General features: G+C 36.6%; 1 protein-coding gene across 1 annotated transcript; it reads right to left on the bottom strand.

Annotated features, from left to right (window-relative positions):
- Positions 1 to 259: 259 nt before the first annotated feature.
- Positions 260 to 16043, bottom strand: LOC311077701 (sialoadhesin-like). The gene is made up of 11 exons (XM_084106296.1): positions 16002 to 16043; positions 12907 to 12963; positions 12208 to 12549; positions 11861 to 12109; positions 8356 to 8613; positions 8033 to 8269; positions 7856 to 7949; positions 6473 to 7746; positions 1353 to 1430; positions 1209 to 1268; positions 260 to 1071 (listed from the first exon to the last, which is right to left on the bottom strand). The coding sequence occupies exons 2-8, from the start codon at positions 12959 to 12961 to the stop codon at positions 7491 to 7493; spliced, it is 1491 nt and encodes a 496-aa protein (XP_083962422.1). The 5' UTR covers positions 12962 to 12963; positions 16002 to 16043; the 3' UTR covers positions 260 to 1071; positions 1209 to 1268; positions 1353 to 1430; positions 6473 to 7490.
- Positions 16044 to 27975: the final 11932 nt, after the last annotated feature.

Below are 27975 nucleotides of genomic sequence, written 5' to 3'. Positions count from 1 at the left end.
AGGGACACAACAACTACAACTGACTTCCAGCCATTACACATTATTGCATTTATTACTAACTAGTTTGACTTTATTTCTGTCAAATATCTACCAAAGTTCTTATTGAGAGTTAACAGAGGTTTAGGTGTTAATGTTTAATGGATGTTTTGTTTGAACTCATCATTATGGTGATTAGTGTTTTATTTAGTTTGACTCTTGACCATTTACTTTTTAATGTTAGTTTTTCTCTGGCTGAATTAAATAACAAGTACTTTGGGTGTCTTGTTCATTATATTTATTTTCATATAAAAGCAACAGAACTTAAAATTACATCCAGTTTATTAGCAACACCGTGCACGAACGTGAATCCTGTGAATCCCGTGAATCCCGCTATATCCGTCTTTGATCTCGTAGGCGTCTGATCCACTACGAGAAGATGGATTTGTCCGTGTTGTCTGCACTTTTTTCACTCCTCCTCTCACTGCAGCCGCCTACTCTCGACAACATTTCAGGCGAGGCAAGGCTGATCTCAAACAATTAGTCTGTGCAGCTCCGGTTCAAGTCGATCAAGCCTAATGATGTAATAAAGTCTTGTTTGTTGAAATCACGTGACAGGTTGATACGAGCCTCAAAGCACCAATATGAAACAATGGGCTGAAATTGGTCCGTTTATTTTTTTTTTTTTGCGGATTTAATTTCTATTTAAAAAGAATAAATATAAAATATCAGTCACACAGTTCCTTTAATAAACAGATAATATGTTAAGGTATTTGCAAATTCTTACACATAATTCAGTCACACTATAATATGTGTAAGGTCCTTTCCGCAATAGCTCACAGTGGAAAGCATGTTTATTGATTACAATACTGTTCATTCATCACACACTGAGGTCACACATGAACATAATCTGTTACTTTATTTTACAAAAACTATAAACATTGCTTCACTGAAGAACAGAAACTCTACAGTGGCGTTCACAGATAAAGTTGCTCATTGTTATTGGTAGTTGTAATGTGGGCATGTCCAGCGATGCCACAAAAGTTGGGTAAAGTTTAAGTGTGCTTCATTTTACTTTGGCATCTTGTTGTGCGGCTACAACAGAAATGAGACAAGATCATTTAAGTGATTAAAAGTGATGAAAATTAAAGTGATGTTCATTATCCATTGATGAGTACGAGGACAATTTCTTTATTGATTATATTGAGAAGACCTGAGGATCTCACACTTACTGACACATTTTCATAGTCAGAAGAGCCCGACTGGTGAAGAGTAGGTCTGGGATTGACGGTCTATGTGAAAAACACATAGATTACTTATTACCTGAATTTTGAATGCAAATCTTTTGCACATGTAGTTTTGAACATTTCACTTACTGTGAGTGTGCTGTACTGGTCAGTAGATCTGGTCCTGAGGTCAAGAGCTGTATGTGAGCCTGCACTGGGATCATAATTCTACACACACACACACACACACACACACACACACACACATATATATATATATATATATATATATACACTGTAAAACCCAACAAGTTAAGCTAACTCATTTCATTTGAGGAAACCGATTGCCTTAATTCAATTAAGTTTATAAAAAACAATAGTTATGAGTACTCTGAACTAGGGCTGACTTCTAATAGTCGAGGATTCGACGATTCGATTCGGAGAGGTCTGATTCGACTATGAACCTCGTAGTCGAATTTACATGGGCGTCAGTTTGGTTTGAAATCTTGGGGGGAGACGCATTCGCATTTTCAGAAGGGCTGGGTACAAAAAAATTTTTTTCCGCTTTCGCGCAGGTCATGTTTTGAAAGACGGTGTCCTGTAGCTTACTAATGTAAATAAATAAAAATGTATTAAAAAATCTGCTTCACATTTTCAGCAGGGCTGCGGAGCGGCTGTGGGTTGACTCCACACGGTTCTCATGGGCTTTATATATAGGCTAAGTCCTAATGTGAAAAAAGCTTTACGTGGTTTAATGTACCTAAACAATGATTACCAAATTTCCCTCTCATATTGCTCCTCATAACCACTGAAAATGGTCAAAAAATCGAACCCAGAGTCCAATTATTATGGACGTTATCTGACATTAAGCGTTTCTGCTTCACATTTTCAGCAGGGCAGCGGAGCGGCTGTGAGTTGACTCCACGCGGTTCTCATGGGCGTGAAAAATCTTTACGTGGTTTAATGTACCTAAACAACGATCACCAAATTTCCCTCTCATATTGCTCCTCATAACCACTGAAAATGGTCAAAAAATCGAACCCAGAGTCCAATTATTATGGACGTTATCTGACATTAAGCGTTTCTGCTTCACATTTTCAGCAGGGCAGCGGAGCGGTTGTGGGTTGACTCCACACGGTTCTCATGGTCATGGACGTGAAAAAGCTTTACGTGGTTTAATGTACCTAAACAACGATCACCAAATTTCTCTCTCATATTGCTCCTCATGTTTATGAAATGTTATGATATATGTGTGATATGTTTTGTTCATCTGGCTTTAAATGAATAAAAGGTATTTGTTACACACCATATTTTTCTTTTAGGTTTTTTTTTAGCTCTTTTGTTTGAAATGGAAAAAATCTAGCTGCTATCTAAAAAAAAAAATAAAAAAAAAGGTTCGACTATCAGTCGACTACGGCAAAATCTAACGAATCAGATTCGACTATGAAAATCCTTAGTCGAAAACAGCCCTACTCTGAACTTATTTTAATCAAGACCACTAAAACAATAATACAAAGTCAAATTCAATAAGTTAAGCTAACTTATTACATTTGAGGACACCGATTGCCTTAATTCACTGTAAAACCAAACAAGTTAAGCTAACTCATTTCATTTGAGGAAACCGATTGCCTCAATTCAATTAAGTTTATAAAAACAATAGTTATGAGTACTCTGAACTTATTTCAGTTGAGTTTACTAAAAGTAGATATACATTGCAGTCAAGAAATTAAGTGATTAATTAAGTGATTATTGAGCATTAGTGATTAACACCTGCTGTTAACGAGCAGAATCAATGAAGGAAAGAGAAACACAAGAACTACAACTGACTTCCAACCACAGCCTTAGATGAAATCAACTCAAGATAAAAGACGTTTAAATCTCTAAAGATCTCAGCAGAGGAGGATTAAACCACTACACAAACAACATTACCAGCTTCACTTATTACTAAACAGTTTGACTTTTGTCATGTGTCTACAGAAGTTGTTATTGAGAATGAACAGAGGGTTAGATGATAATGATTTATTGAGTTTCATTTAAAGACACCATGATAGTGATCCGTGTTTGCTTTAGTTGGGCTCTTGACCCTTGACTTTTTAACACCAGTTTTTCCTCTGGCTGCTGTTACTGAGTGTTTATAAAACACATTTGTTATGGCACATACGCCAAAAGAAAATATGAGCATGTGGTTGTGTTAAAATAATAAAAACCATAATTTAGTGACTTGATTCTCTGATCTTTTCCAGAGCCTATCTCTGATTAGACAGGTGATGCATTACTTGTATTATTCATTATAATAGAACTGATTCTGCTGTAAGACACATTGTTGTGACAATCAGATTTTAAAAACTTCTATGGTATCATGCTGACTTACACAGTAATCAAGAATCAGCATATGAATCTCAACAATGGTGACCATTAAAAAATGATTTATGCCGCAATGCATGCTGGGAGCCATGAATAAGTTTTGTATTATGCTAGTACCCAGCATGCATCATTTTTTAATGGTCACCATTGTTGAGATTCATATGCTGATTCTTGATGTCTGTGTGAGTCTTAGTAATGCAATACCTTTTCTGTGAACCTTTTTGTGCACAACTATTTGTAAAATCCTTCATATTATCTGATGGCCACAACATGGCTAGCTCTTATGCTGTAGAATCACAGTTTTGAGTGAAACTAATATGTTGCCCTTTTAATCAGAGATTAATCAGAGAATGGAATCAAGTCACTAAATGATGATTGTCATCATCAGTCCTTCACCATCAACACCCAATCAGGCTTCTCCTTGCCTTTTGTACCATAACAAATATGTTTTATAAACACTCAATTACAGCAGCCAAAGAAAATCTTAAGTGCAAAAGTCAAGGGTCAAGAGCTCAACTAAAGTAAACGCTGATCTCCATCATGGTGACCTTAAATGAAACTCAAATCATCAACTTCTAAACCTTTGTTAATTCTAATAAGAACTTCTGTAGACGAATGGCAATAATAAAGTCAAACTGTTTAGTAATAAGTGAAGCTTGTAATGTTGTTCGTGGAGTTGTTTAATCCTCCTCTGCTGAGATCTTGAGATATTTAATGTCTTCTTTTATCTCCAGTTGATTCCGCTGAGGCTGGAAGTCAATTGTAGTTCTTGTGTTTCTCTTTCCTTCAGTGAATCTGCTTGTTAACAGCAGGTGCTCATCACTTAATTAATCACTTAATTATACAATTATCATTCTGGGATCTAGAAATGTTCTATAACTCATTCAGTTTGAGTTCTGTTTCAGTCATTCAAGTTTCGGTAATATTTGAGTGCTGTGAACTCAATTGTATTTAGTTAATATTACTGTTAGGTTTTACAGTGTATATACAGTGAGGAAAATAAGTATTTGAACACCCTGCTATTTTGCAAGTTCTCCCACTTGGAAATCATGGAGGGGTCTGAAATTGTCATCGTAGGTGCATGTCCACAAAAATCCAGAAATCACAATATATGATTTTTTAACTATTTATTTGTATGATACAGCTGCAAATAAGTATTTGAACACCTGTCTATCAGCTAGAATTCTGACCCTCAAAGACCTGTTAGTCTGCCTTTAAAATGTCCACCTCCACTCCATTTATTATCCTAAATTAGATGCACCTGTTTGAGGTCGTTAGCTGCATAAAGACTAGGGCTGGGCGATTTAAATTAGGGCTGTGCGATATATATCGTGAGATTGTTATGCGCATCTCGTCAGTAAAGCCGGTTCCTTGATTAGTAGTAAATCACCATCACCTGCTTTCAGATGAAGCGGCATTTAGGGCTGAGGAGATAATTAAGTGATTAATTTAGTGATGATTGAGCATTATTGAAGACACCTGATGTTAACAAGCAGAATCACTGAAGGAGAAAATCACAAATTGTAAGTTACCATTAAGGTGATGGGTGTTTGCTTTAGTTGGGCTCTAGACCATTATATGTTTACTTTAATATTTACTGTTGTTTGTCTGCTGTTATTGATTTATAACAGTTAAATGAACAAAGTAAAATGTTGTCTTATAGTGTTGGTTATGTTTTGACATAATCATGCTGTGATCTCAAAAAGGAAACTTATTGAGATAGTTTGGTTTAACTTGTTAGAAGCAGTTTAGTGATTCTTCAGCCTATGATTATCAGTACTTTACTTATAATTCTAAATATTTAATAAACATTGTTCTGATCAAAAAGACATTCAGATAAATTCATTTAAAACACAGACATCAATAATCAGCCTGTGAATCTCAACAATGGTGACAATAATAAAGCATGTTGCAGTGGCTACCACCAATCACAGCTCATTAATGGCTCCCATCATGCATTGCGGTATGAATAAATTATGATCTGAATTGTCTTTGTAATTGACTTTTCCTAATTGAATATTCTGCTCCTCACCATTGTTGAGATGCATAGACTGAATCTTGACATCTGTGTGTGCCTAAAATAATGATTTTTTTTTTTTAAACAACTTTTAAGAAATTCTTTATATTATATCAAAAATTCTGGGCATTTATGCAGATTCACAGTTATGCTGTAACCAACAACATAAATCGAAGTCAGAAAGAAGGATTTTAATGAGTTCAGTGATCAAGTTCAAATGATGATTGTCATAATATAACCAACACCATCAGATCACTTTTTTCTTTGTTCAACTGGTGATTATAATTCAGAAACAACAAACAAACAAAATTTAAAGTTAATAATATATGGGTCAAGAGTCCAACTAAAGCAACCATTGATCGCCATAACGGTAACTTACAATTTGAGATTGTCTCCTTCAGTGATTCGGCTTGTTAACATCAGGTGTCTTCAATAACGTTCAATCATCACTAAATTAATCACTTAATTATATCATTAACTTAAACACTCTTGAGTGTGGAATCATACACTCCCAGGAGTGTTAATTTAACACTGGAGTTTTTGCTGTGTACAAAGAGCCGTAGTTAACTGACAAGCTGAGCCATATCGCATTAAATATCGCTGGCGATACGTCCGCGATATTGATGTGATTTGGCTCAGCTTGTCAGTTAACTACGGCTCTTTGTAGTAAATGCCGCTTCATCTGAAAGCAGGTGATGGCGATTTACTACTAATCAAGGAACCGGCTTTACTGACGAGATGCGCATAACAATCTCACGATATATATCGCACAGCTCTAGTAAGCACCAGAGACAACTCCCAAGAGGGTACTGAGTGAGGGCGAGGAGGTTTTAGGCTTCTCGCCCCCCCAGGAACCTAACGACCAGGTCGTACTTTCCCAGCGACTTACCCTCGACTGCATCATGATGTCCGGCGACATACCCTTTAAGGGTGGAGGAAGACAGCCTTCGCTCCAACCCAGCTTGCAGGAAGGAAAGCACTCCCCTGGATCGGGCAAGTTCAGGGGTTCTCCTGGTGAGAAGAACACCACTCAACGAACAGGTACCACTTCAATGCATAGAGGTGCCTCGTAGAAGGGGCTGTAGTGGAAGTGATGGTGTCTACCACTGCTTGGACTGGACGCTTCCCGTCCAGGGACCAGACATGGAGTTTCCAGAGGATTGGACGTGGGGGCCATAGAGTGGCCCGTCTCTGAGAAAGCAGGTCCTTCCTCAGAGGAATGGGCCAGGGAGGGGCTGTCTCGAGGAGTACTAGTTCTGGGAACCAAGTCCGGTTGGGCCAGTACGGCACTGTTACAGCCCTGCCCCTGTTTTTAACCCCAGTTTCTTTTGTGAAAATTATAGGACCGACAACTTAGTGAAAAAGTTTCAGTGGGGCCGCCGTACTGCGTTTAAAGGAATGCACGCTGTTCAACACTGACTGAACATGGGCCTCTGTGAGGGCTGTAGAAGCCGGTCTTCATATCGGCTGGAGCGACCGGATCTATCGCGTCCTTTGCCAGTAGGACTGCGATTTCTGCCTAAAAACACAGGGGCATTGTCCGCCAAAAATGGGTGAACTGAATGCCCGTCAAGGCCGGGGGACACTGGGCGGACTGAATCGCATAGCATTAAACTGGACGGACAGATGGAGGCAGCAGTGGTTCGCCGGGGCAGGATGTGCCGGATGACCTCCGTCTGCTTCTGGGTAGCCGAAAACTGTTGGGCGAAGCTCTCGACTGCGTCCCCGAATAGCCCAAACTGTGAGATGGGGGAGTCCAGGAACCAATATTTATCAGTCTCTCTCATGTCTGCCAGGTTGAGCCAGAGGTGGCGTTCCTGGACTACCATGGAATTTAGTGCTGTGAAAACAGCAGTTGTTGAGCTTTCTCTTTAAAGCTTGCGGCCACCTTTGATTGCACCATCACATCAGCACCAAACAAAAGGATTTCCACAAAGTAGAAGCTCTTGAAGAGACTTCAAGAGAACGGGAAGCTCGGCTCCGAAGTGAAATCCAAAGGTGTGTGCATCCGCTTCCGTATTTATACCCGCGCTGCAGGGCTTTAGATGCAAATTGCACATGCCAATGTGCATTGGCTCGTTCTGCATACCATCTAAGATGATAGGGATCCCTGAAGTGATCCCAATTACGTCGGCACGTCGACTTAACGTCGAACATGACGGACTGAAAGGCAACTAGAAATTTCATTGTTTCATATATAAATAATTATCAAATATCCTTATGCATTAGTTTGAAAGTAGATGATATTTATATTCTCTAATATTGTATTTACATTATAAATAGTATGATGATGAAGATGATGATGATGAATAATCCTCCAGATACCGCTGTGATCACAATCAGATTCCTACCAGCAACATGATGAACTGAAAGAGGAAGATCATCATGATTAACTCTCCAAACTGATGAATTATGTAAAGATACAGGAGTGTGTTAAGAAAACCTTTACCTGTGACAGTTACAGTGTCTGATCTCTGAGATCCATGTTGATTGTGAGCCTGACAGTAGAAGCGTCCACTCTGTAGTGCACTGAAACTCTGTCCAGATCCAACAGCTGAGGTTTCATTCTCCTTAAACCAGCTGAAGTTCAGAGCAGAAGGGTTTGAGTCACTGATGCAGTTCAGAGTCACTGAATCTCCCTCCACTTTTTCACCAGAGATAGACACTAAGACATTCTTTGGCGGGTCTAAAGCAGAAAACACAACAAATTTCACATCACAGAAAATGTTTAGAGGATTTAATGTCACAGTTACTGAACCATCATTAACTCACACATGACATTTAAAGTCACAGCATCAGAGTATTTCTCTCCATAATAATTGGTGGACCTGCACTTGTATTCTCCACTGTCATCAGAGCTGATCTTTGAGATTCTGTAGATTCTTTCAGATCCTACAAACGTTCTTCCTTTAAACCATCTGAAGTACAGAGCAGGAGGGTATGAGTCACTGATACAGTTCAGAGTCACTGAATCTCCCTCCACTATTACACCAGATGGATTGATGACCACTGAGACGGTCTTTGGTGGGTCTAAAACAAACAAACAAAAAAAATCATTGAGTAAATCACAATAAAGCTGCCATCACTATGTTTAAAGGATTTAATGTCACAGTTACTTACAAATGACATTTAAAATCACAAAAATAAATCTTGACACGCTGCGCTCTTTTCCATTTCATTCACATTTTTTAAAAGCACAAAAGCATGGGTGTGTTTTGGGCTCAGTTTATTTCAGTTCCTCAAAATAGCAACATGCCAACAATGTGCCTGAACACACCTGGTTTTCAGACCAGCAGCCCATGGGTGCAAATGCATTTGCTATTTAAACAACGTGGCGCAGGACGTGAAAATCATGACTGCGTCGGGCCTGGCAAAAAACACTTGCGTCGCGCCTGGAGCTGCATTGCGCCGGGTGTATGATAGTGCCCTATAGATGCATATGTCTATGTGATTGTCAGTCTGCAGGTTTCGATTCAAAGTGCTGACAAGGTAATAACGAAGATGTTCAGAAAGACTGATAACATCTGCTTAATAACTAGTTTACAATATAAGATTTTAAATGTATAGTTATAAGGTTAATTGAAAAAAATAAAAATAAAATAAATACAAGGTATTAAAGTTATTGATGCACTTAAAAAAGTTCTTCACTGTTAAAAAAAAATACTGTGAAATTTACGGTAAAAAACCGGCAGCTGTGGTTGCCAGTATTTTACCGTAAAAAATAAGGTAGCAACCTTTTATGTTTTACGGGATTTAAATTTACGGGCAAAAAAACACAATGTAAAAAAAAACCTGTGAAATTTACGGTAAAAAACGTCAGCTTGGTTGCCAGTATTTTACCGTAAAAAATATGGTAGCAACCTTACTTAAAAAAAATAATAATAATAATAATAAAAAAAAAAAACCCTTCAGCAGGATTTAAATGTGTGGTAAAAAAAACATCAGCTGTGGTTCAAAAAATACAGTAGGAACCTTTTAGTTTTCACGGGACAACCGTTATATTACATAAACGATAAATGTTATCATTAAATTTCACTAAAGTATTAAAGTCTGCTTTATATCTTTGTAATATACTGATAACCATCATAATAACACAAGTGGTAAAAAAGAAAAGCACACAATTATTTAAGTATACCATTAGTTTTCTACAAACTGAGGCACATGTTAATATTTAGAAGGTGCACAGTGTCATACACACAAACACAAAACACCATCATGGTGACACACACATGACTCCAAATAATGCCATAAACATTCATTAAACAATATATGATGTAATATAAACCCCAAATGTATAAAACTGATAACAAAAACCAAGAAGAAACATAATTATTTAAATGAAATAGCATCAAATGTGAAGTGTCACACAGGGAATTCTGGGAATGTCCATTTAGAGAAACAACAGGAACAGAAAAAAGAGACGAGCAGAAACACAAGAACTACAACTGACTTCAGCCACAGCCTTAGATGAAATCAACTGAAGATAAAAAACATTAAATCTGTGAAGATCTCAGCAGAGGAGGATTAAACAACTCCACAAACAGCATTACCAGCTTCACTTATTACTAACCAGACTGACTTTATTTCTGTCAGACGTCTTCAGTTCTGTTTGAGAATTAACAGAGGTTTAGATGTTGATGATTTATTGTTTCATTTGAAGTCACCATGATGGAGATCAGTGACTGCTTTAGTTGGGCTCTTGACCCTTGACTTTCTGACATTAGTTTTTCTCTGCCTGCTGTAACTCTGTGTTTATAAGACATGTTGATTATGGCTAGGAAATCAGAGAGAAAATGAATCATGTGATGTTGGTTGTGTATCGATGATGGCAATCACCATGTTTGATTCACTGAGCTCTTATAGAGTCTTATCTTTGATTATTTGTGTTATTAATTTTACATTATTGATTGTAGTAGCCCTATGATTCTACAGCATGTGATCCATCATTGCTGTGATAATCAGAAGAGTTTTTAAAACATTGTGTACAATAAAGGTTTGAACTGCTGTATCTTTCAGACACACACAGACATCAAGAGTCAGCGGATGAGTCTCAACAATGGTGATGATAAAAGTGTAGTGCACTTGATGGAGCCTCCAATCAAAACTCATCAGTATCACCCAGCATGCATTGCAGCAGGAATACATTATGCTGAATTGCCTTAGTATTTTCTTTTATTATTATATCTGCTTTTATTTTTGATGTTGTTTTTGTTGCAGCTTTTTAGTAGAGTTTTATCTGATTATTGTGTTGATTGTCACCGTTGTTGAGATTCATACGCTGAATCTTGATGTCTGTGTTGGTTTAAATCGAGCCGTAGTTCAAAACCTTTTTTCTACACCATGTATTTTTAAAGTTCTTCAGATTATCTGTTGTTCGCTGCTGGCTTACAGAGATATTATACTTAATAATATGAAATATTTATTTTTAATATTATAATTAATATTATCACTTTGCTCATAAAGTGAGAGAAAAGACTCTTTATGAGATCAGTGAATCAGGCCACAATATGACGATTATGTCATCATTAACCTGCCATCATCACCTGGTCACATTTTCTCTCTGATTTTCATGCCATAACGTTTGTGTTATTGTTTGTGCAACTGTTACCACACAGTTAAGGCAGTCAGAGTAAATCTAAAGTTAAAAAGTCAAGGGTCAAGAGCCCAACTAAAGCAAACACTCATCTCCATAATGGTAACTTCAAACTTTATTATTTTCAATAAAACATCAATGTCTGAACCTCTGGTAATTCTAAATAATCAGATTACAGGAAACCACAGCTGGCAGGTTTTTATTTTTTATTTTTTATATAAAAGTTCAGTTCAATGTTCAATGCCATAAAACCTAAAATATTACTACCATATTTTTTACGGTAAATCGCATGCAACCAGCTGCCAGTTTTTTACCGTAAACTTTAGTTCAATGCCGTAAAACATAAATATTTATACCGTATTTTTTACGGTAAAGTACTGGCAACCAGCTGCCAGTTTTTCACCGTACTTTTTAGTTCGATGATGTAAAACTTTGTAAAATTAGTAAACATTTGCTACCGTATTTTTTACGGTAAGGTACGGTAAATGCAAGTTTTTTTTTACAGTGAAATGTCCCGTGAGAGCTATTACAGTTTTTCACTGTGTATAACATTTTTTTTCCGTTGCTTTTTTACAGTTTTTTACAGTTAAAATTACGAACATTTTTTACAGTGCTAGCACCACCTCTGAACTAACTGTATAATTTTCTTATACACTAAATTAAATACTAATAATAGATACTCACACATGACATTGAGCTGAACAGCAGGAGAGATGTGAGTGTGTCCGTCTACAGCACAGCTATATCTGCCTGAATCCTCTCTTCTGACTGACTGCAGCAGGAGTTCATTGTTTCTGTCTCTTCTCTCAGTTAATGGCTGTGAGTTTCTGGACCAGATGAATGTTGCTCTGTCAGTCAGAGCGCAGCTGCTTTTACATCTCAGAGTGACTGAATCTCCCTCTGTCACTCTCTCAGGAGACTCCACCTGAAGATCTGAACACAACACACACATTATATCTAGTGCTGCTGTCATACACTGATTATTATTCAACATAATGCACAGAAGAAGAGATAAACCGCATCAAAGTCACCTGTGACAGTAAGAGTTACACCTGGATCACCAGTCCATTTGTCTTTATCAGTGATGAATCTGAAACAGTACATGTCTTCATCCTTCAGTGTCACATGACTCAGTCTGACGGTGCAGTTCTGCTGTTTATCTCCCAGATACTGAAGCCTCTGACTGTATTCAGGATCTTCAGACAGATCTGGATACTCTTCACCCTTTTTTACAGCAGCTTTGGTCCAGAACACTTTCGTAATATAATATCCAGTGTATGTAAAAGTGCATGTCATTTTCACTGTTGAGTCCTTTAGTGCACAGATGTCTAAAAGAGAGTAACTCACATGCGGATCATACTGGCCATAAACTCCTGAAACACACATTAAAGGGATAGTTCACCCAAAAATTGAGACGTGTGTTGTGTGAATGATTGCATCTGTGCAGCATCTCTCTATAGCAATGAAGTTTAGAGTTTAATGAAAGCAGAGCATTAATATAGAACAGTGATTAAACTGACATGGAACTACCATTAAACGGTTTTATTGCACACCTTTCAGCCAATAAGAATGAAGTATTCAGACAGACCATGGTATAAATCTGATTAATGCAAAAAATTAAAGGGGGTTCAATGATTGGCAGATCCCAGCAAAAGAAAGTCACAAAAAAAACTGGTTTATTTAATAAGTGACTATGTAACGTTAATTATGTTAATTCTCCAATGACTCACTGTAAATCATGAGCAGAATCACCAGAGGAAGACGAGGAGCCATTCTGACTGACATCACTACAATTTAACACACACCCCACATAGCAACATTGTGACGGCCCAGATCCGGCCCACATCTGGCACACATGGAAAGATGATCTGGCCCACATGCAGCATGGACTTACGGCACTTGGGTGGGCCACTCCTGTTTGCCAGATCTGGGCCACAAGCAGGCCATAGCAATGCCACATCTCAGCCAAGAGCAAAGAAATAAACCAGAACTGGAGGATTAAACAACTCCACAAACAGCATTACCAGCTTCACTTATTACCAATCAGACTGACTTTATTTCTGTCAGACGTCTACAAAAGTTTTTATTGAGAATTAACAGAGATTTTATTATTATGTGTTTCATTTAAAGTCACCATTACAGTGAATAGTGTTTCCATTAGTTGGGCTCTTAACTCTTATTATATATTTTGTCTTTTTTGGCGGCTGTGACAGAGTGTTTGTCAAACACATTTGCAGCAGCAAAGAAAGCTAAAGTGAAATGAGATCAGGTGATGATGGTTACCTGTTGATGGTTTTATAATCATCATGAAATAACCTGTTTCACTGAGGTAATTTGAATCTCACAATTGTGTTGTACCATTAACCCATTTAATCCCACCGGTCACAATAGTGACCGTAAAAAAGTGTTTCATTTCTAAGGCTATAAAAATGTTACTGAATGATCTATCAATGCATTTCCAGCAGATATTGAAATAATAAAGGGTCTCAATGAAATATGTGCAGTGTCGCATGTTTACTGTAAATTGTCACATGACCAGAGCCGTTTACTTCTTGTTTGCGCCAAGAGAAGAGGATGGCAGCAAGAAAGCTCCCAAAGAAAAGGGTGGTAAAGTATGTTAACATAAAGATAGGACATAGATTTTTGGTACACATCATGTTTAAGGTGTCTAGTATTGATATATGCATTTGCAATTACTCAACTTTGTTTAATGTGGTCATAGAACTCACAAACATGTCAACGGCAACAATAGTGACCGGTGGGATAACCCATTGTATCTACATACTAATACACATAGGCTAACTGTTCTACCTTACTTTCTACCTAATTTTACACACACACACACACACACACACACACACACACACACACAGTCACGTCTCTTCTGATGTCTGATATCCACACACACACACACACACACACACACACACAGAGACAGAAACTCACACACACACACACACACACACACACACACACACACGCACACACACACACACAGAGACAGAAACTCTCACACACACACACACACACACACACACGGTCACGTCTCCTCTGATGTCTGATCTCCACACACACACACACACACACACACACACACACACACACACAAACAAACACACACACACACACACACACACACACACACACACACGGTCAAGGTCACGTCTTCTCTGATGTCTGATCTCCACACACACACAGACACACACACAGAAACACACACAGATACAAACACACATACACAAACACACACACACACACACTCAGACATGGTCATGTCTCCTCTGATGTCTGATCTCCACACACACACCCACCCACACACACACAGACAAAAAAAAAAAAAAAAAAAAAACAACACACACACACACACACAAAAACACAAAAAAACACTGCCCAGGTCAAATAGACCTATATTAAATCAATACAATGGTTGATACAACACAGTATCCCACCGGTCACAATTGTGACCGACCATAAAACACACTTTTTCACACACTTTTCCATGAAAATTTAAAAAAATTATGATTGATTGTTTCAAAGGGATACTAATGACACATGATTTGGATATTTTTGTGTCTGGGAAAAATTTGGGATTAAATGGGTTAATATATTCTCATCACAAACCCTGTGTTACTGCAGCGTGAGGTCCAGCAATAGTATAACAATCAGTTAGAAGACTTTAACAAACATGAGCATGAAAAAAAATCCACGGTGACACACAGAGATATCAAAAATCAGCACATGAATCTCAACAAGGGTGACAAAATTTTATTTTTTTAGATTAATTCAGAACATCACTGAAAAGCTACTAAATGCCACAACAAAAACAACAGCAAAAAAATAAAAGCATATACTTAGAATTAAACAAATTAATAGGACAATTTAGCTGCATAATTTATTCATGTTGCAATGCATGCTGGGAGTTTTGTACAATGATGGTACCCAGCATGCATTGCAGCAAAGTACTTTTGATTCTCACCATTGTTGAGATTCATACGTTGATTATTGATGTCTGTGTGTGTCATCGAAAAGTAATGATTCGTGCTCATGTTTGTTAAAGTCTTCTAACTGATTGTTATAATATTGCTGGACCTCACGCTGCAGTAACACAGGGTTTGTGATGAGAATATATTAATGGTACAACACAATTGTTAGATTCAAATTATCTCAGTAAAACGGGTTATTTCATGATGATTATAAAACCATCACCAGGTAACCATCATCACCTGATCTCATTTCACTTTAGCTTTCTTTGCTGCTGCAAATGTGTTTGATAAACACACTGTCACAGCAGCCAAAAAAGACAAAAGATATAATAAGAGTTAAGAGCCCAACTAATGGAAACACTATTCACTGTAATGGTGACTTTAAATGAAACTCATTATAGTTAAACCTCTGTTAATTCTCAATAAAACTTCTGTAGACGTCTGACAGAAATAAAGTCAGTCTGATTGGTAATAAGTGAAGCTGGTAATGCTGTTTGTGGAGTTGTTTAATCCTCCAGTTCTGGTTTATTTCTTTGCTCTTGGCTGAGTTGTGGCATTGCTATGGTCTGCTTGTGGCCCAGATCTGGCAAACAGGAGTGGCCCACCCAAGTGCCGTAAGTCCATGCTGCATGTGGGCCAGATCATCTTTCCATGTGTGCCAGATGTGGGCCGGATCTGGGCCGTCACAATGTTGCTATGTGGGACACGATTAGAAAAAAAGTATTTAGCTTCCAAAACATTTCCATGCATTAGATTTCAAAGAGAATATTTCCTATTTAATAGGCCAGAAGTTTCCACAGAAGTATTAATTATATTCACATATTAAGCTTTGTAACCCTTACCGTGTTCTGGGGAGTCTGATGTCGGGCAGGAGTTAAACTGATTTCACATGATTAACACAGTTTTAAAATCCCCATGCTGGCAGAAATCGTTCCTTCCTCTTTCTTTGGTCCTGCCCTTGTGTGAGAAACTTCAGACAACTTTTCATCATGATCCAATGGCATGTATTGTAATCTAAAAAGTCTTTAAACCCCAAATTCTTTAACAAAAGGAATCCTCATTTCCTATCGTTAAGGCATTTTGGGTTTAATGACTTTTGTCATCATTTTTTGGTCCACCACTTTAATTGATCAGTGAATCTCAGATTTATTGACATATTAGATATTAGTCAGATATTAACGCATTTACAGTTTTGCTTGCTTTTTCACATATTAAAATTGAAGAGATGTTTAATATGAAGAGATGTTTAGATGTTTATAAATCATATAAAAATAAAACTGGCTGTTTATACTGGCCACGGTTTCTTCCTGGAAACATTTTCTGAGTAATTTTGAAACATATATTGAGTAAGACTGGATGTTGTCACTTCGACCATAGAGAGTTATATTTTGACATCCTTGAGGGATGTTCTTTTTGCCTTCAGTTTATTGGCAAAAAGAAAAAAAGAGAGAAGTGAAACGAGGTGGTGGATTGTGGTTGTTCGGCATATTTTTAAAATTCTTCAAATTATCAGATTGCATAACACTGCTGGAGCTAACGCTGTATTATCACAAAGTCAATAGAACAAAATTTGTATGCATTAATAATACTAATGTGACCACTTTATGACAATTATATCATTATCAATTAGTACCAACATCACCTAATCTCACTCCACCTTGGCTTTATTTGCCACAACAAACGCGTTTTATAAACACACTGTTACAGCAGCCATAAAGTAAATCAAAAAGTCAAGGATGAAGAGCCCAAATAAAGCAAACACTGATCATCATAACCACAATCTGAAGTAATAAGTGAATGCTGTTTGTGGAGTTTTTAAATTAAGATATTTCCTCACCTTAAGATATTTAATTGATTTGACTTGCAGTTGAATGCTCGCATGTATCCAATTCAACTTCTTAATTGCAGTAAAAATTTATTTAAATGGGAATTCAAAATTGTCATCCGAAACATGACTGAAATATTTTAAATTAAGTATTTACTATTAAAATAAAAGAACAATTTGGATAAAAGAATGATTTATTTGGTTGAACTAAGAAACAAAAAAACAAATTAGGTTAAATTAACATGAATGTTCAACTTGACAAATAAAGCTGAAATGTATTTAATATTCTGAGTAAATACAACTTAAAGGTGCTGTAGGTGATTCTCTGCAGAAACATTTTTTTGTTATGCTGGTTGAAAGTCCCCTCATATCCTGATAACAATCACTATGTCAAGCGACAATAAATATATGTCGTCTGTGGAAGGCGTAGGAACATAAAATATTCGTTCAATTGTATCGTTTGGTCCGAACGGTCCTATCGCATATGTTCCCTGTCAGTCAATGTGTGTTTGCATACCACTGCGCAATCTGTTCATGCAGACATAATGAGTCACATAAGTCATCAGCACGTTCACGTCCGCTGTTAGTCTGGCTATCACCAGACCAAGCTCAATCTTTTAATATTGAACATTGGTCTGGGGAGTCTGCTATGTATTTTCTACTCAACGGGCATAGTTCAAATGACTCTGTACACAACTGCTAGTTTCCATACAGTCCATACTTATGCAGTATTATGTTTTATTTGTATAATTAATTTCTCTTTTTGGATTTATATCTCATGTCAACTTAGACATGTCAACATCTTACTCATTACTGACAAAACCCACAGCATTATCAGTCAGGATAGGGGATGAGGAGGGGTCGGGGAGATCAGCAGAAAAAAAAAACTGCCATGGTAACAGCGTTGTGTGTTGGTGGTTGGCTCTCTGCCTCTTCTAAAGCAGCTACAAAAGTCATCGCTGCTATAGTGAACTTGCAGCTCCCCTTCAACAGCGACACTAACACATGTCGAAAAGTCGCTTTGCACTCATAGACTGTAAAAAAATATGGATGTAGTGTCCGTGACGTCACCCGTAGTTTTCTGAAGAGCATTTTTGAAGCTCAAAGTGGGCGGAGCCCATAGAAGAAATGGATACAGCGACCCCACAGAAAAGTGAAGTCAATTAGATGTCACGTGAGCATCCCGTCTGTCTTCTAGTAGCTGTTCCAAGAGAAATCTGAATCTTGCAGAGACGGAGAGTGTGAGTAGGAGGTGTCCATGAGCTAGGAGCAGGAGCAACTTTTGCTAAGTATTCTAATTAATTACTTTGTCATTTTGCCTCCACGTCCCCCCGATTGCCTGCGAGCTTCTCATCCTGTCCATACGGTAATCTCTCTTCTGTGCGACAGAGAGTCGCGTGGTTATGATGCAATCGTTAGCCTATTTTTACAAAAACTGCTTCTACAGGGCCATAACGTAAGATACAAGGTAATGGAGCCTTTTATACATTGTCGTGTTTCTTTAGAAATTAATAATGTACAACTGGAGTCTTTAAACGCCTCAGATGTAAAGTTATTCGCTGTCAAAGTGACGCCAAAATGAATGGGAGTCAGTGGAATGCTAACAGCAGGTGATGGTCCGCTAGCCAATGGGGGCGCAATCCACCTGTCAAAGTGACCATTACAAATCCATTTGTTCTTCGTGTCAGAAGTAGCGTATGTCATAAATAGAAGTGAGCCTCAGCTTCTTGTCTGGGATTTATCGTGTCCCGCCGCATCCAGTGCCGATGGTTTCTATTGTCTTCGGTTGCGTTTCGCTGCTCGTGTCACATGCAGACACGGTGACATTGAAACTATTGCAGGTGTTTTTCGTTGCAGGTTTTTCAGTTACAAATCTCTCAATTTTCTTAATTTTTTGTGAATTTATTTGGTAGTTTGAGGTGGGGGTGCCAGATTTTGTTAAGGGGGGCATGATCAAAAACATTTGAGAAATTATCAGAATTTAACATTTCGTTTCACATTGTATGACCTAACAAAGCCTCGTTTTCTGAAATCACGTGACTTGGCCAGTTTAATACGCACTTTAAAACACAGATATGAAACAGAATGTTGAGTCTACGTATCTTTTTATCATTTAATGTTTTATTTGAAAAGGAATAAAGAGAAAAATCTGCCACATGCACTCTTTAATACACAGATAAAATATACAAAATATTACAGAAACAACTCTAAACTCATTTATTAATTACACATTGACTGTTTATTAATGTCACACGAATATAATCCATTGCTTTCTGCAGAATGGAAACTCTGAAGATGCGTTTAAAGAAGGCTTTGCCTATCTTAGCGTTTTTGTTCTCTCTGCTGGTCTTTTTATATTCTGCACTTTAAATTGGTTTTATTCAGTTTCGGGGGTTGGGTTCAAAAGAACAAGCGCATGTTGAATCTGCCGTCAGTCCATAGCAACAACAACACTTAAACGAGGCAGTGTCTGTAAGTGCAGTTTAATTATTCTTGATTTTGGCATTTTGTATCTTTATGAGGGAGTGCATATAAAAGTAATTGTTTTCATAGTTCTGCGTTATATTGTGTGAACATTTTGTATTAATTTATGTTGTACATTGTTGGACTCGTCATTTGTGACAGTTTATGTATTCTTTTTGTTTTTATAATGTTTTACAGTTTTACACATTTATTCAGTAAATCTGAACTCAGTAGACCAATTGTGGTAAGTAGTACTTACCAGATACCTTGTGTCAAAATGATTTACGACTTTGACCTTTGACCTTTTGGCAGGTTGAACTTCCGGTGACCTTTATGATTGACGGGTTGAACTTCCGGAATGCGGTCATGGGATTAACCTATTGACCCTGCTAGCCTATCGATCATGTTGTTTGACAGTTAGTTTTGAACTATGACCTATCTAGGACTAAATCATAATTTTGACGGGTAGTTTTGTCCTATATTAATAGAACAGATGTTTTTTGCCGTTTGTTTGAACTTTGTCCCAGTTATATGTGTGTGTGTGTGGTTATATGGCTTGTGCCTGCGCCCCCACCGCAGTGAAAGTGAGAAGCGTATGTCACACAAAATAATCTCATCCTTTAAAATAAAACATACATTGAAACCAATTATTTTAGATGAATAAAAGTGTATAAAATAAAAAGCTACTAAAACCAATTATTTTAGATAAAAATTACATAAACATTCTATCTTTTATATAATTTATATAATTTATATAATCTAAAGCAATTTAACTAAGGTTGAAAATATTCTGTTCTTTTAAAAGCTTACTAAAACCAATAGTTTTAGCTGGATAAAAGTGTATAAAACATTCTATCCTTTATATTCTATCCTTTATATAATTTATATAATATAAATTATATAATCTAAGGTTGAAAAAAAACATTCTATCCTTTAAAAGTATATAATGGAATGCTTACACAGTATATCTTACAAAAAAAAAAAAAAAAAAAAAATCTTCTTACATGTTTGTAAGTCGGACGGTCTCTGACTTCAGTGATCAAGATATCAGGGGGTGAAATTATAATCCTAAAAGTTTAAAAATGTTTTAAAGTTGTAATAATGCTTTTAAAATCAATGAATTATTAAAAGTGGTAAAACAAAAACACTCCTTTCCTGTATGAGCTCACCAGCGTCTATGCACGCCCCCTCTCCGTCTGAGCTCTGACCCCCTCCTTTGCATACTCCTTTGCATCGTGAAATCTCACACTAACAAAAGTTGAAAACATACCTTTAAAAGTGTATAATATAAAATAAAATATCTTGCTAAGTTGAAAAACATACCGTTCCTTAAAAGTATAATATAAATATCTTATTGATCCAATTATTTTAGAGAGTTGAAAAGTATGTCCATACCACTGATGCCCACAAAAATAATTAAACTAAAGTTGAAAAACATACCTTTAAAAGTGTATAATATAAAATAAAATAATTTTACTAAGGTTGAAAAATATTCTGTTCTTTTTAAAAGAATATAAAATAAAAAGCTTACTAAAACCAAGTCATTCAGCTGAATAAAATCATCTTACCTTATTTTAGAAAGTTGAAGTATACCATTGATGTCCACAAAAAATGCAATGTATGAATGGATTCAAAATTGTTTTACACAACTGAATTCACATAGTCATTCCTGAATGACCTCACACTGTTTCAAAACATAAGGAGCGCGTGTCTGTGTGTGTGTGTGTGTGTCTGTGTGTCTATGCGCGCGTCCTCTTCCTGCGAGCTCTGACCCCCCTCCTTACAGTGTAACTGTCAAGTGAATCTCACACTAACAAAAGCTGAAAAAACATTCTATTCTTTATAATCTACTAAAACCAATTCTTTCAGTTTTATAAAAAATCATCTTACATGTTTATAGAGAGTTGAAGAAGCTCTTAACACATCAATTCCATACGAATGGGTCACAAAAATAATTTAACTAAAGTTGAAAAAAATATTCTGTTCTTTTTAAAAGTATATAATGAAATACTTATAAAATCTACGGAACCAAGTATTTCAGTTTTAGATAAACAAAACTGTCTCAAAACATAGCGCGTCTAATGTATGTGTGTCAAAAAGTAAAGGAGCCGTGCGCGTTTCTGTGTGTGCATGTGTGTGTGTGTGTGTGTGTGTGTGTGTGTGTCTGTGCGCGCCCCTTCACATGTGAGCTCTGACCCCTCTCCTTCGCATACCAGAGCACGGTGAAAGTGAGGAAGGGGTTTCCTAATATCACACTAACAAAAGTTGAAAAACATACTGTTCCTTAAAAGTGTATAAATAAAATGGTTATAAAAATATACTGAAACCAATTATTTTAGATGAATAAATAAAATTCATCTTACATGTTTAGAGTTACAACTCTTGAACTTACAAGTTCAAGAAGCTCTTAAAGACATAAATCACAGAGTGGTTCTCTCTCACACCAGCGTCTCTGACTCAGAGGGTTGTATTCAGTGATGGGATGAGACATTTTGAATGCTGTGTTGGGGGTAAATTAATTTCAAAGTTTAAATGATATCTTTTTAAAAAAATATTTGTTTCATAACATATAGATGTCCATACATCCTATGAATGAGACTGCAGTTGTAATAGAAAAGACTTTTTTTCCTGACTCTGCTCCGTCGCATTCCTGAGCACAGTGAAAGTGATAATAATGTTTTAAATTTCACAAAAATAATATAAAATAAATACCTTGCTAGAAATCTACTGAAATGCTTGTAAAAAGAATAAAATTCATCTCACATGTTTAGAGAGTTACGATTCTTGAACTTATGTGTTCAAGAAGCTGTTGAGAGCCATAAATCACAGAGTGGTTCTCTCTCACACCAGCGTCTCTGACTCCTAGGGTTTATTCAGCGATCAGAATGAGACATTGTGTTAGGGCTAAATTTATTTCAAAGTTTAAATGATATCTTTATAAAATGTAAATGTAATGTATAAAAAATGTATAAAAAAGTCTCTCAAACAGAGGCCCTCGCTCGTGTCTATGCTGCATTCTGACATCCCCTCCTTTCATTTCCAGAGGTAACAGTGACACTGTGAAGTGTATCTCACACTAACTAAAGTTAAAAAACATTCTGTTCTTTATAAGTATATAAAAAATATTCTCTCTCTCTCATCTAAAAGCATAACCTTAAAAAGTTTGCATTAGATATTTTAAAAGATTGATTAAATTAAATCTTTAAAGTTTCAATACATACTCATCTTCTATTTATCTGTACTTATGTATGATATAAATTATTATTTTTTGCTTAACGGTGACCTAAAGTATAATTGTTATTAAACAATGTCTGTTCAAAAACTGTACTTGGTCGTCTTAAATCTCATTTATACGAAAAAGATTCAACCAGCATTTTTTGTCCATGTGGGGGTTTCAACTTTTATGGTGGGGCTTTCCATAGCTATCCCGTACATCTAAACAGAACCATCACAGAAAACTACATTTTCAAAATGTAAACAAAAGTTTTAGCTAAATAAAAACACCTTATTTCCAGAGAGGCAAAGTAGTTCTTTATGCAATGATAAAAACGATCCAAAAAAGCAAATAGTTTAAGTCGTCCTATAACAGCCCCAGGCCCTTCAGTGATAAACTACAGTGTGAACTGAAGCTTCAGGATATAGGGCGACAGACCAGATGAGTCTCGGGGGGAGTCTCTCTGCATTCCAGACTACATCCAAAGTTTACACTAATTTCATTTAAAAGTTTAAATCAAATCTTTAAAATCATATCTTCTTAGAAGATTTATGTATTATTGTTACTAAGCAGCGTCTGTCCAAAAACTTGAGATCTTAGATCTTTTGTCCATACAACATGAAACATGTTGTCAAAGTTTGTCACAATGTTTTTAAGAAATCCTAGGACTTTACATTGCTCTTATTTAGACAAAGTTGTATCATTTGGTAAATCATCACACAATTTGAGAGATGCAATGTGTGATAAGTAAAAATCACCCATCGTATAAGATCATTTTTACTTGTATCTCCCGAACTAGGGTGAAACCCTTTACTGAGAATATACCACCGGCCATCTACTCAAAATATATGTAGAAGTTTCAAATGTTAGCATTTGTTGATGGTGGTCGCATGAACAGACTTTGGGGAGAGCTATATCAGGAAGCTATGCCCTTTGACCTCCTCGATTTTGCAGGCCTTTTTGTTAAAGATTTTAGAAGATTCCCATCTAGCGGTGAAATTCTATTTTGCATTTAAACGAATAGTGCTTTCTAGCAGTTCTCCCATCTACTCGTTTTTTTTTCAACTTTGGTAAATGTGCCAAGAATCTATGACAACGTGTCTTCCGATAGCGCTTCATCGAGTTTAATTGTACATGTTCTACCGTTATGATGTACTTGTTACATGTTCTACCGTACATGTTCTACCGTTCTATATAATGATTTACACAACCGAGCAATAGACCGTACCTTTGACTTACCCGTCGAGAAGAAAGTAGATTCCTAGATAAAAGCTATCCCGATATTTATTTACATACCGATAAATTAAATTTGAATTTAATTAAAACTTCTCCTGTGGCTCGGCTTAACTATGATCCAGCATTATATTGTACCGTGCAGTGCAGCCTTTCAAATGTGCCGCGAGAAGTATCAACGCCTCCCATATGGTCTAGCGGTTAGGATTCCTGGTTTTCATCCAGGCTGCTACTCAATAGTCGAATAATCATCAATAATAATTTTTAGTAATTCATAGTCTTAGAGGCCTACACGAACTGCAGAAACAAGCAGAATGTGTGAAAACTCAGTTTCAGTACCAAATCATTTTCACAAATACAATTATATTGAATTCAGAAAATTTCACTATGGAATACTTTATCTATCATAATTCCAATTTAGTACGTCATCATTTCAACTTTTCATCTCATAATTATGACGCATAGTCATAATTTCAACTTTTTAAGTCATCATTTCGACTTTTTGTCAATTACGCCTTTTTAATGTTTTAAAGTCATAATTTGGTTGTTGACTATAGTAGTGTTGCACCTGAATGTCCACTAACTCGCTTGTGAGAGTCAGAGTGTGTAAAGTAAGCTCTCATTAGTGTTAGTAGAGTATTACTGGACTGGTAGGGTTAGAATAAGTAATATTACAATAAAATATCTGTTGGTGGGCATCGCGATAAAGAGTTAGCAGATATTAAGCACATATTAAAATTAACATTTTTCAACCGAGCGAGTCTGCGCATGAGAGGCCTTCTTCAACTTTTTAATTCAGAATTACAATGACGCCTTTTTAATGTAATGCTTAAAACGTTTTTTAGCCATAATTTGGTTGTTGACTATAGTAGTGTTGATGATGAAACGTGCTAGTGCTTTTTGTACCTCTCTGGTATTATAGTGTTTCAAGATGGCGGAACGACACGGAAGCCTCCTTGGACTTACCCGCCCCATGTAAATAAAAGATAAGAAATGATCTGATTTTAAGAAAGATCATTTTACACCCATGAGGACATATTTATGAATAAAGATGATGATTTTAGCTAATAAAATACCATTTTTCAATCTACACATGAGAGACCTTCAGAAGTCAGAACTTCAGCGGTTTAGGCCCGTTGGCGAAAACACTGCATGTGTAAGGTAGTTTTCCAGATTTTCACCCAAAATCAAATACTGTATGACACTTTTCAAAGTTAGAATAACCTGTTGTGTTCTGACACAAGGCCATTAACCGGTTCTTTTTGTTTTATAAATGTACTTTGCTTATTTCTATATATCAACCTGATAAATATGAATTCACGATTAAACAAGATAATTTTTAAGAAAAAACATTTTTAAGAAAAATACAACTAAACCATGATAATGTTTAGTTTAGATGTGGATGATTAAGTTTCAGGCGTAGTGCAACCAGATTTCTCTAACATCTCACTCACAACGCAAAACGTTGTAAATAAACATTTTCAAACTGTAATTTTATTTTATTGATTATGGTGATTTAAAGTTTTTGTTATTAACTAATACCTTTATCTTTTAACTAACATCTAACCCCAAATAAACAGATAATGGAATGTTCACAATCTACAGTTATATATTCTCCTACTTAGTATCTAAGTAGTTGTGCTTAAATCTTTGGCTGTATTTTGTCACACCGTAGTGATGCAAAGTTCCAGACTTTGGTAAAACCTGCAGGTAAAATTCCACAAAAGTAAATTCTAATTCTTCATCATCATGAGCCATTTAAAACAAATACAGGAAAGCCACTATAGTGATCCGTTTTAGCTTTTGAATGTCTGTCATTGACATCTTGTTTCTTTTTGTACAGTTTGCAAAAAGTACATAGACTGTGGTCAAACATGTTAGGAATGTATCCTATACATTAGAGGTCCTTCTACACGATAGGCCTTTAACCGGTTCTTTTTTGTTTTATAAAAAAAAAGAAAACAAAAAATATGACTAAAAAAAATGACTAAATCTTTCTGCGATGCCTACGAAACATCGACGTAAAAGATGAGTATGGCTGTTTTTCTGTTACCTATTACGCTATAACTCGTCTAACTATTACACTTATTTTGTTATTTTGTGTGTGTGTCGCTAAACAACGGTAAAGCTAATGAATTACGGTTGATACGTGGTATTTTTACGTGAATTGATTCATTTTTTTATTCCGACCACACTTTGACACCATTGTTTTATTCGGCAGAATGCCGAAATATTTAATCTATCGTCAATTTCAATGGTTAGATAAATCATCTAACTATTATATCTAACAAGCACAGTCGCATTAGAGTCAGATTCTTGTTTATTTTGAACATTGTTATTGAACCGTTTTTCAATATTATTGAAAATAATTGTTAAATAAAAGCGCTATTGTTCTCGGCCTCATCAAAGTTCACATAGTTTTCACAGGAGCGTACCGTTTTTGAACAAGACTTTGTTTAAAAGATTTTGTTTGCATTTCTTCTGAAACACCCTGTTTTGAAATTGTTTAACATCGCTAGCGTAACACTTACCGTACTGCCGGTTGTGATTGTATGGCGTTTTCTTTACACTTTTCCTACAGTTAGCTGTAATGTTAGTGAACTCTAGGTCTTCTCTTTGTTCATATACGACGGTATTCGCATGAATTGGCTTGAATTGTATCTTGATTTGATACGAGAGACATTTATTATATTATATTATTATACCATAAATAGCGCTAGAATGTATATTTTAATATTTTAATCTCTGGTTCTATGTTTTTAAAGACAAGGACGCCTCTTTCTATAAGCGACCCTCAAAATCTGTGCATACAACAAAATTACTTTTGTCTCATTGTTTGAAGAAAAACTCAGCGGGTGCTTGATCACTATTGAATCTATTAAACACCCCTGAATTCGGTAATGTTATCACATTTTAATTTCAACTAACTTACTTTTCAAATAACATCTTGTTGGTCAAATTAACTTAAAGCCTGCGCAAAATTATTCTTAAAAAACATTAACTTAAAGCATGCACATCCTAACTACTTTCTAAATGTTTGTAAATCCAAAAACTGTTGTCACTGTTGTCACTGGATTGTTTTTATGCATCAAGTTAAATCCAAATGATAGGAAAACTTTATGATAGGAAAGTACGGACGGCGTCTTTGACCAATCCTCTACATATGGGGCACTTGCGCAGAGAAGGCGCACATTCTTTGCACACAACTAGGTGACCACAGGGGATGAAGACAATGTTTACTTCCTTATCCATGCAAACTTTGCATGTGCGCTCCTCTTGAAGTCTTCTTAACTGTTCCTCCATAGGCAAGTCTGAAAGATCTTGACTCGGGGATGCAGCTTCATTTGTCTGGGCCGTCAGGCCACACTCAAATTCCATCTCCAAAGCAGGATTGTTCTCTTGTTCTCTCACAAATTCTCTCGAGTCACTGTCTCCATGAGTCAATAGCCGCTCAAATAGTCTTGGAAATCTTGCTTGAATCTGATGAACAAACTCTTGGCCCCTTTTCTTGCAGCAGGTATTAACATCTTGGAAACCACTTGGCATGTTCTACCCATGGATCATCACCAGACTCCCAACATCTGAGTCCACCATCGCATGAAAAGCACTTCACGTCATCATTATGACCAACATAGTAAAAACCAGCCTTAGCCAATTGGTCTGGTCGAACAGTTATTCTTGAGGGCCAGTAGACAAATGTGAGCGACCTTTCTTCACACCGTTGCATTGCCGATGCATTGAAAAGGCTAGATAAAGGTACATTATCTGCACGGTCACCTCGAATGAAGGGGCAGTTGGGGTAATGTCTCTGGTGCTCTGATACTGCACGATCTCCCGGTTCCCAGTTGCTAAGCTGGCCTCCACAACTGAAGCAAGCCACTCTGTCGCCCTGACCAAGGTAGTAGAAACCACTTTTGGCAAGCTCGGCCGGACTTACTGGTGCAAGAGTCCAATTCTGAAAGGTGTCAAGGCGTTCCTGTTCCCGACGCATGCCAGGATTGTGACAAGCCGGAGGTTGCTGGTGAGACATATCCATGTTTAAGTAAACTCCTCCGTTTGGCCTGAAACGGATGTCGCAGGG

The sequence above is a fragment of the Abramis brama genome (genome assembly GCF_963993115.1).
Source record: "Abramis brama genome assembly, chromosome: 2".
Taxonomy (NCBI): domain Eukaryota; kingdom Metazoa; phylum Chordata; class Actinopteri; order Cypriniformes; family Leuciscidae; genus Abramis; species Abramis brama.
This window is presented reverse-complemented; position numbering and strand designations above follow the sequence as displayed.

Coding starts and splice junctions, on each gene's coding strand:
- LOC311077701 (XM_084106296.1), bottom strand. CDS start 12,961: ATGTCAGTCAGAATGGCTCCTCGTCTTCCTCTGGTGATTCTGCTCATG. Junction 8,270..8,355: donor TGTGACTTTAAATGTCATGT/GTGAGTTAATGA, acceptor TTTCTGCTTTAG/ACCCGCCAAAGAATGTCTTA. Junction 7,950..8,032: donor AGACACTGTAACTGTCACAG/GTAAAGGTTTTC, acceptor TTCCTCTTTCAG/TTCATCATGTTGCTGGTAGG.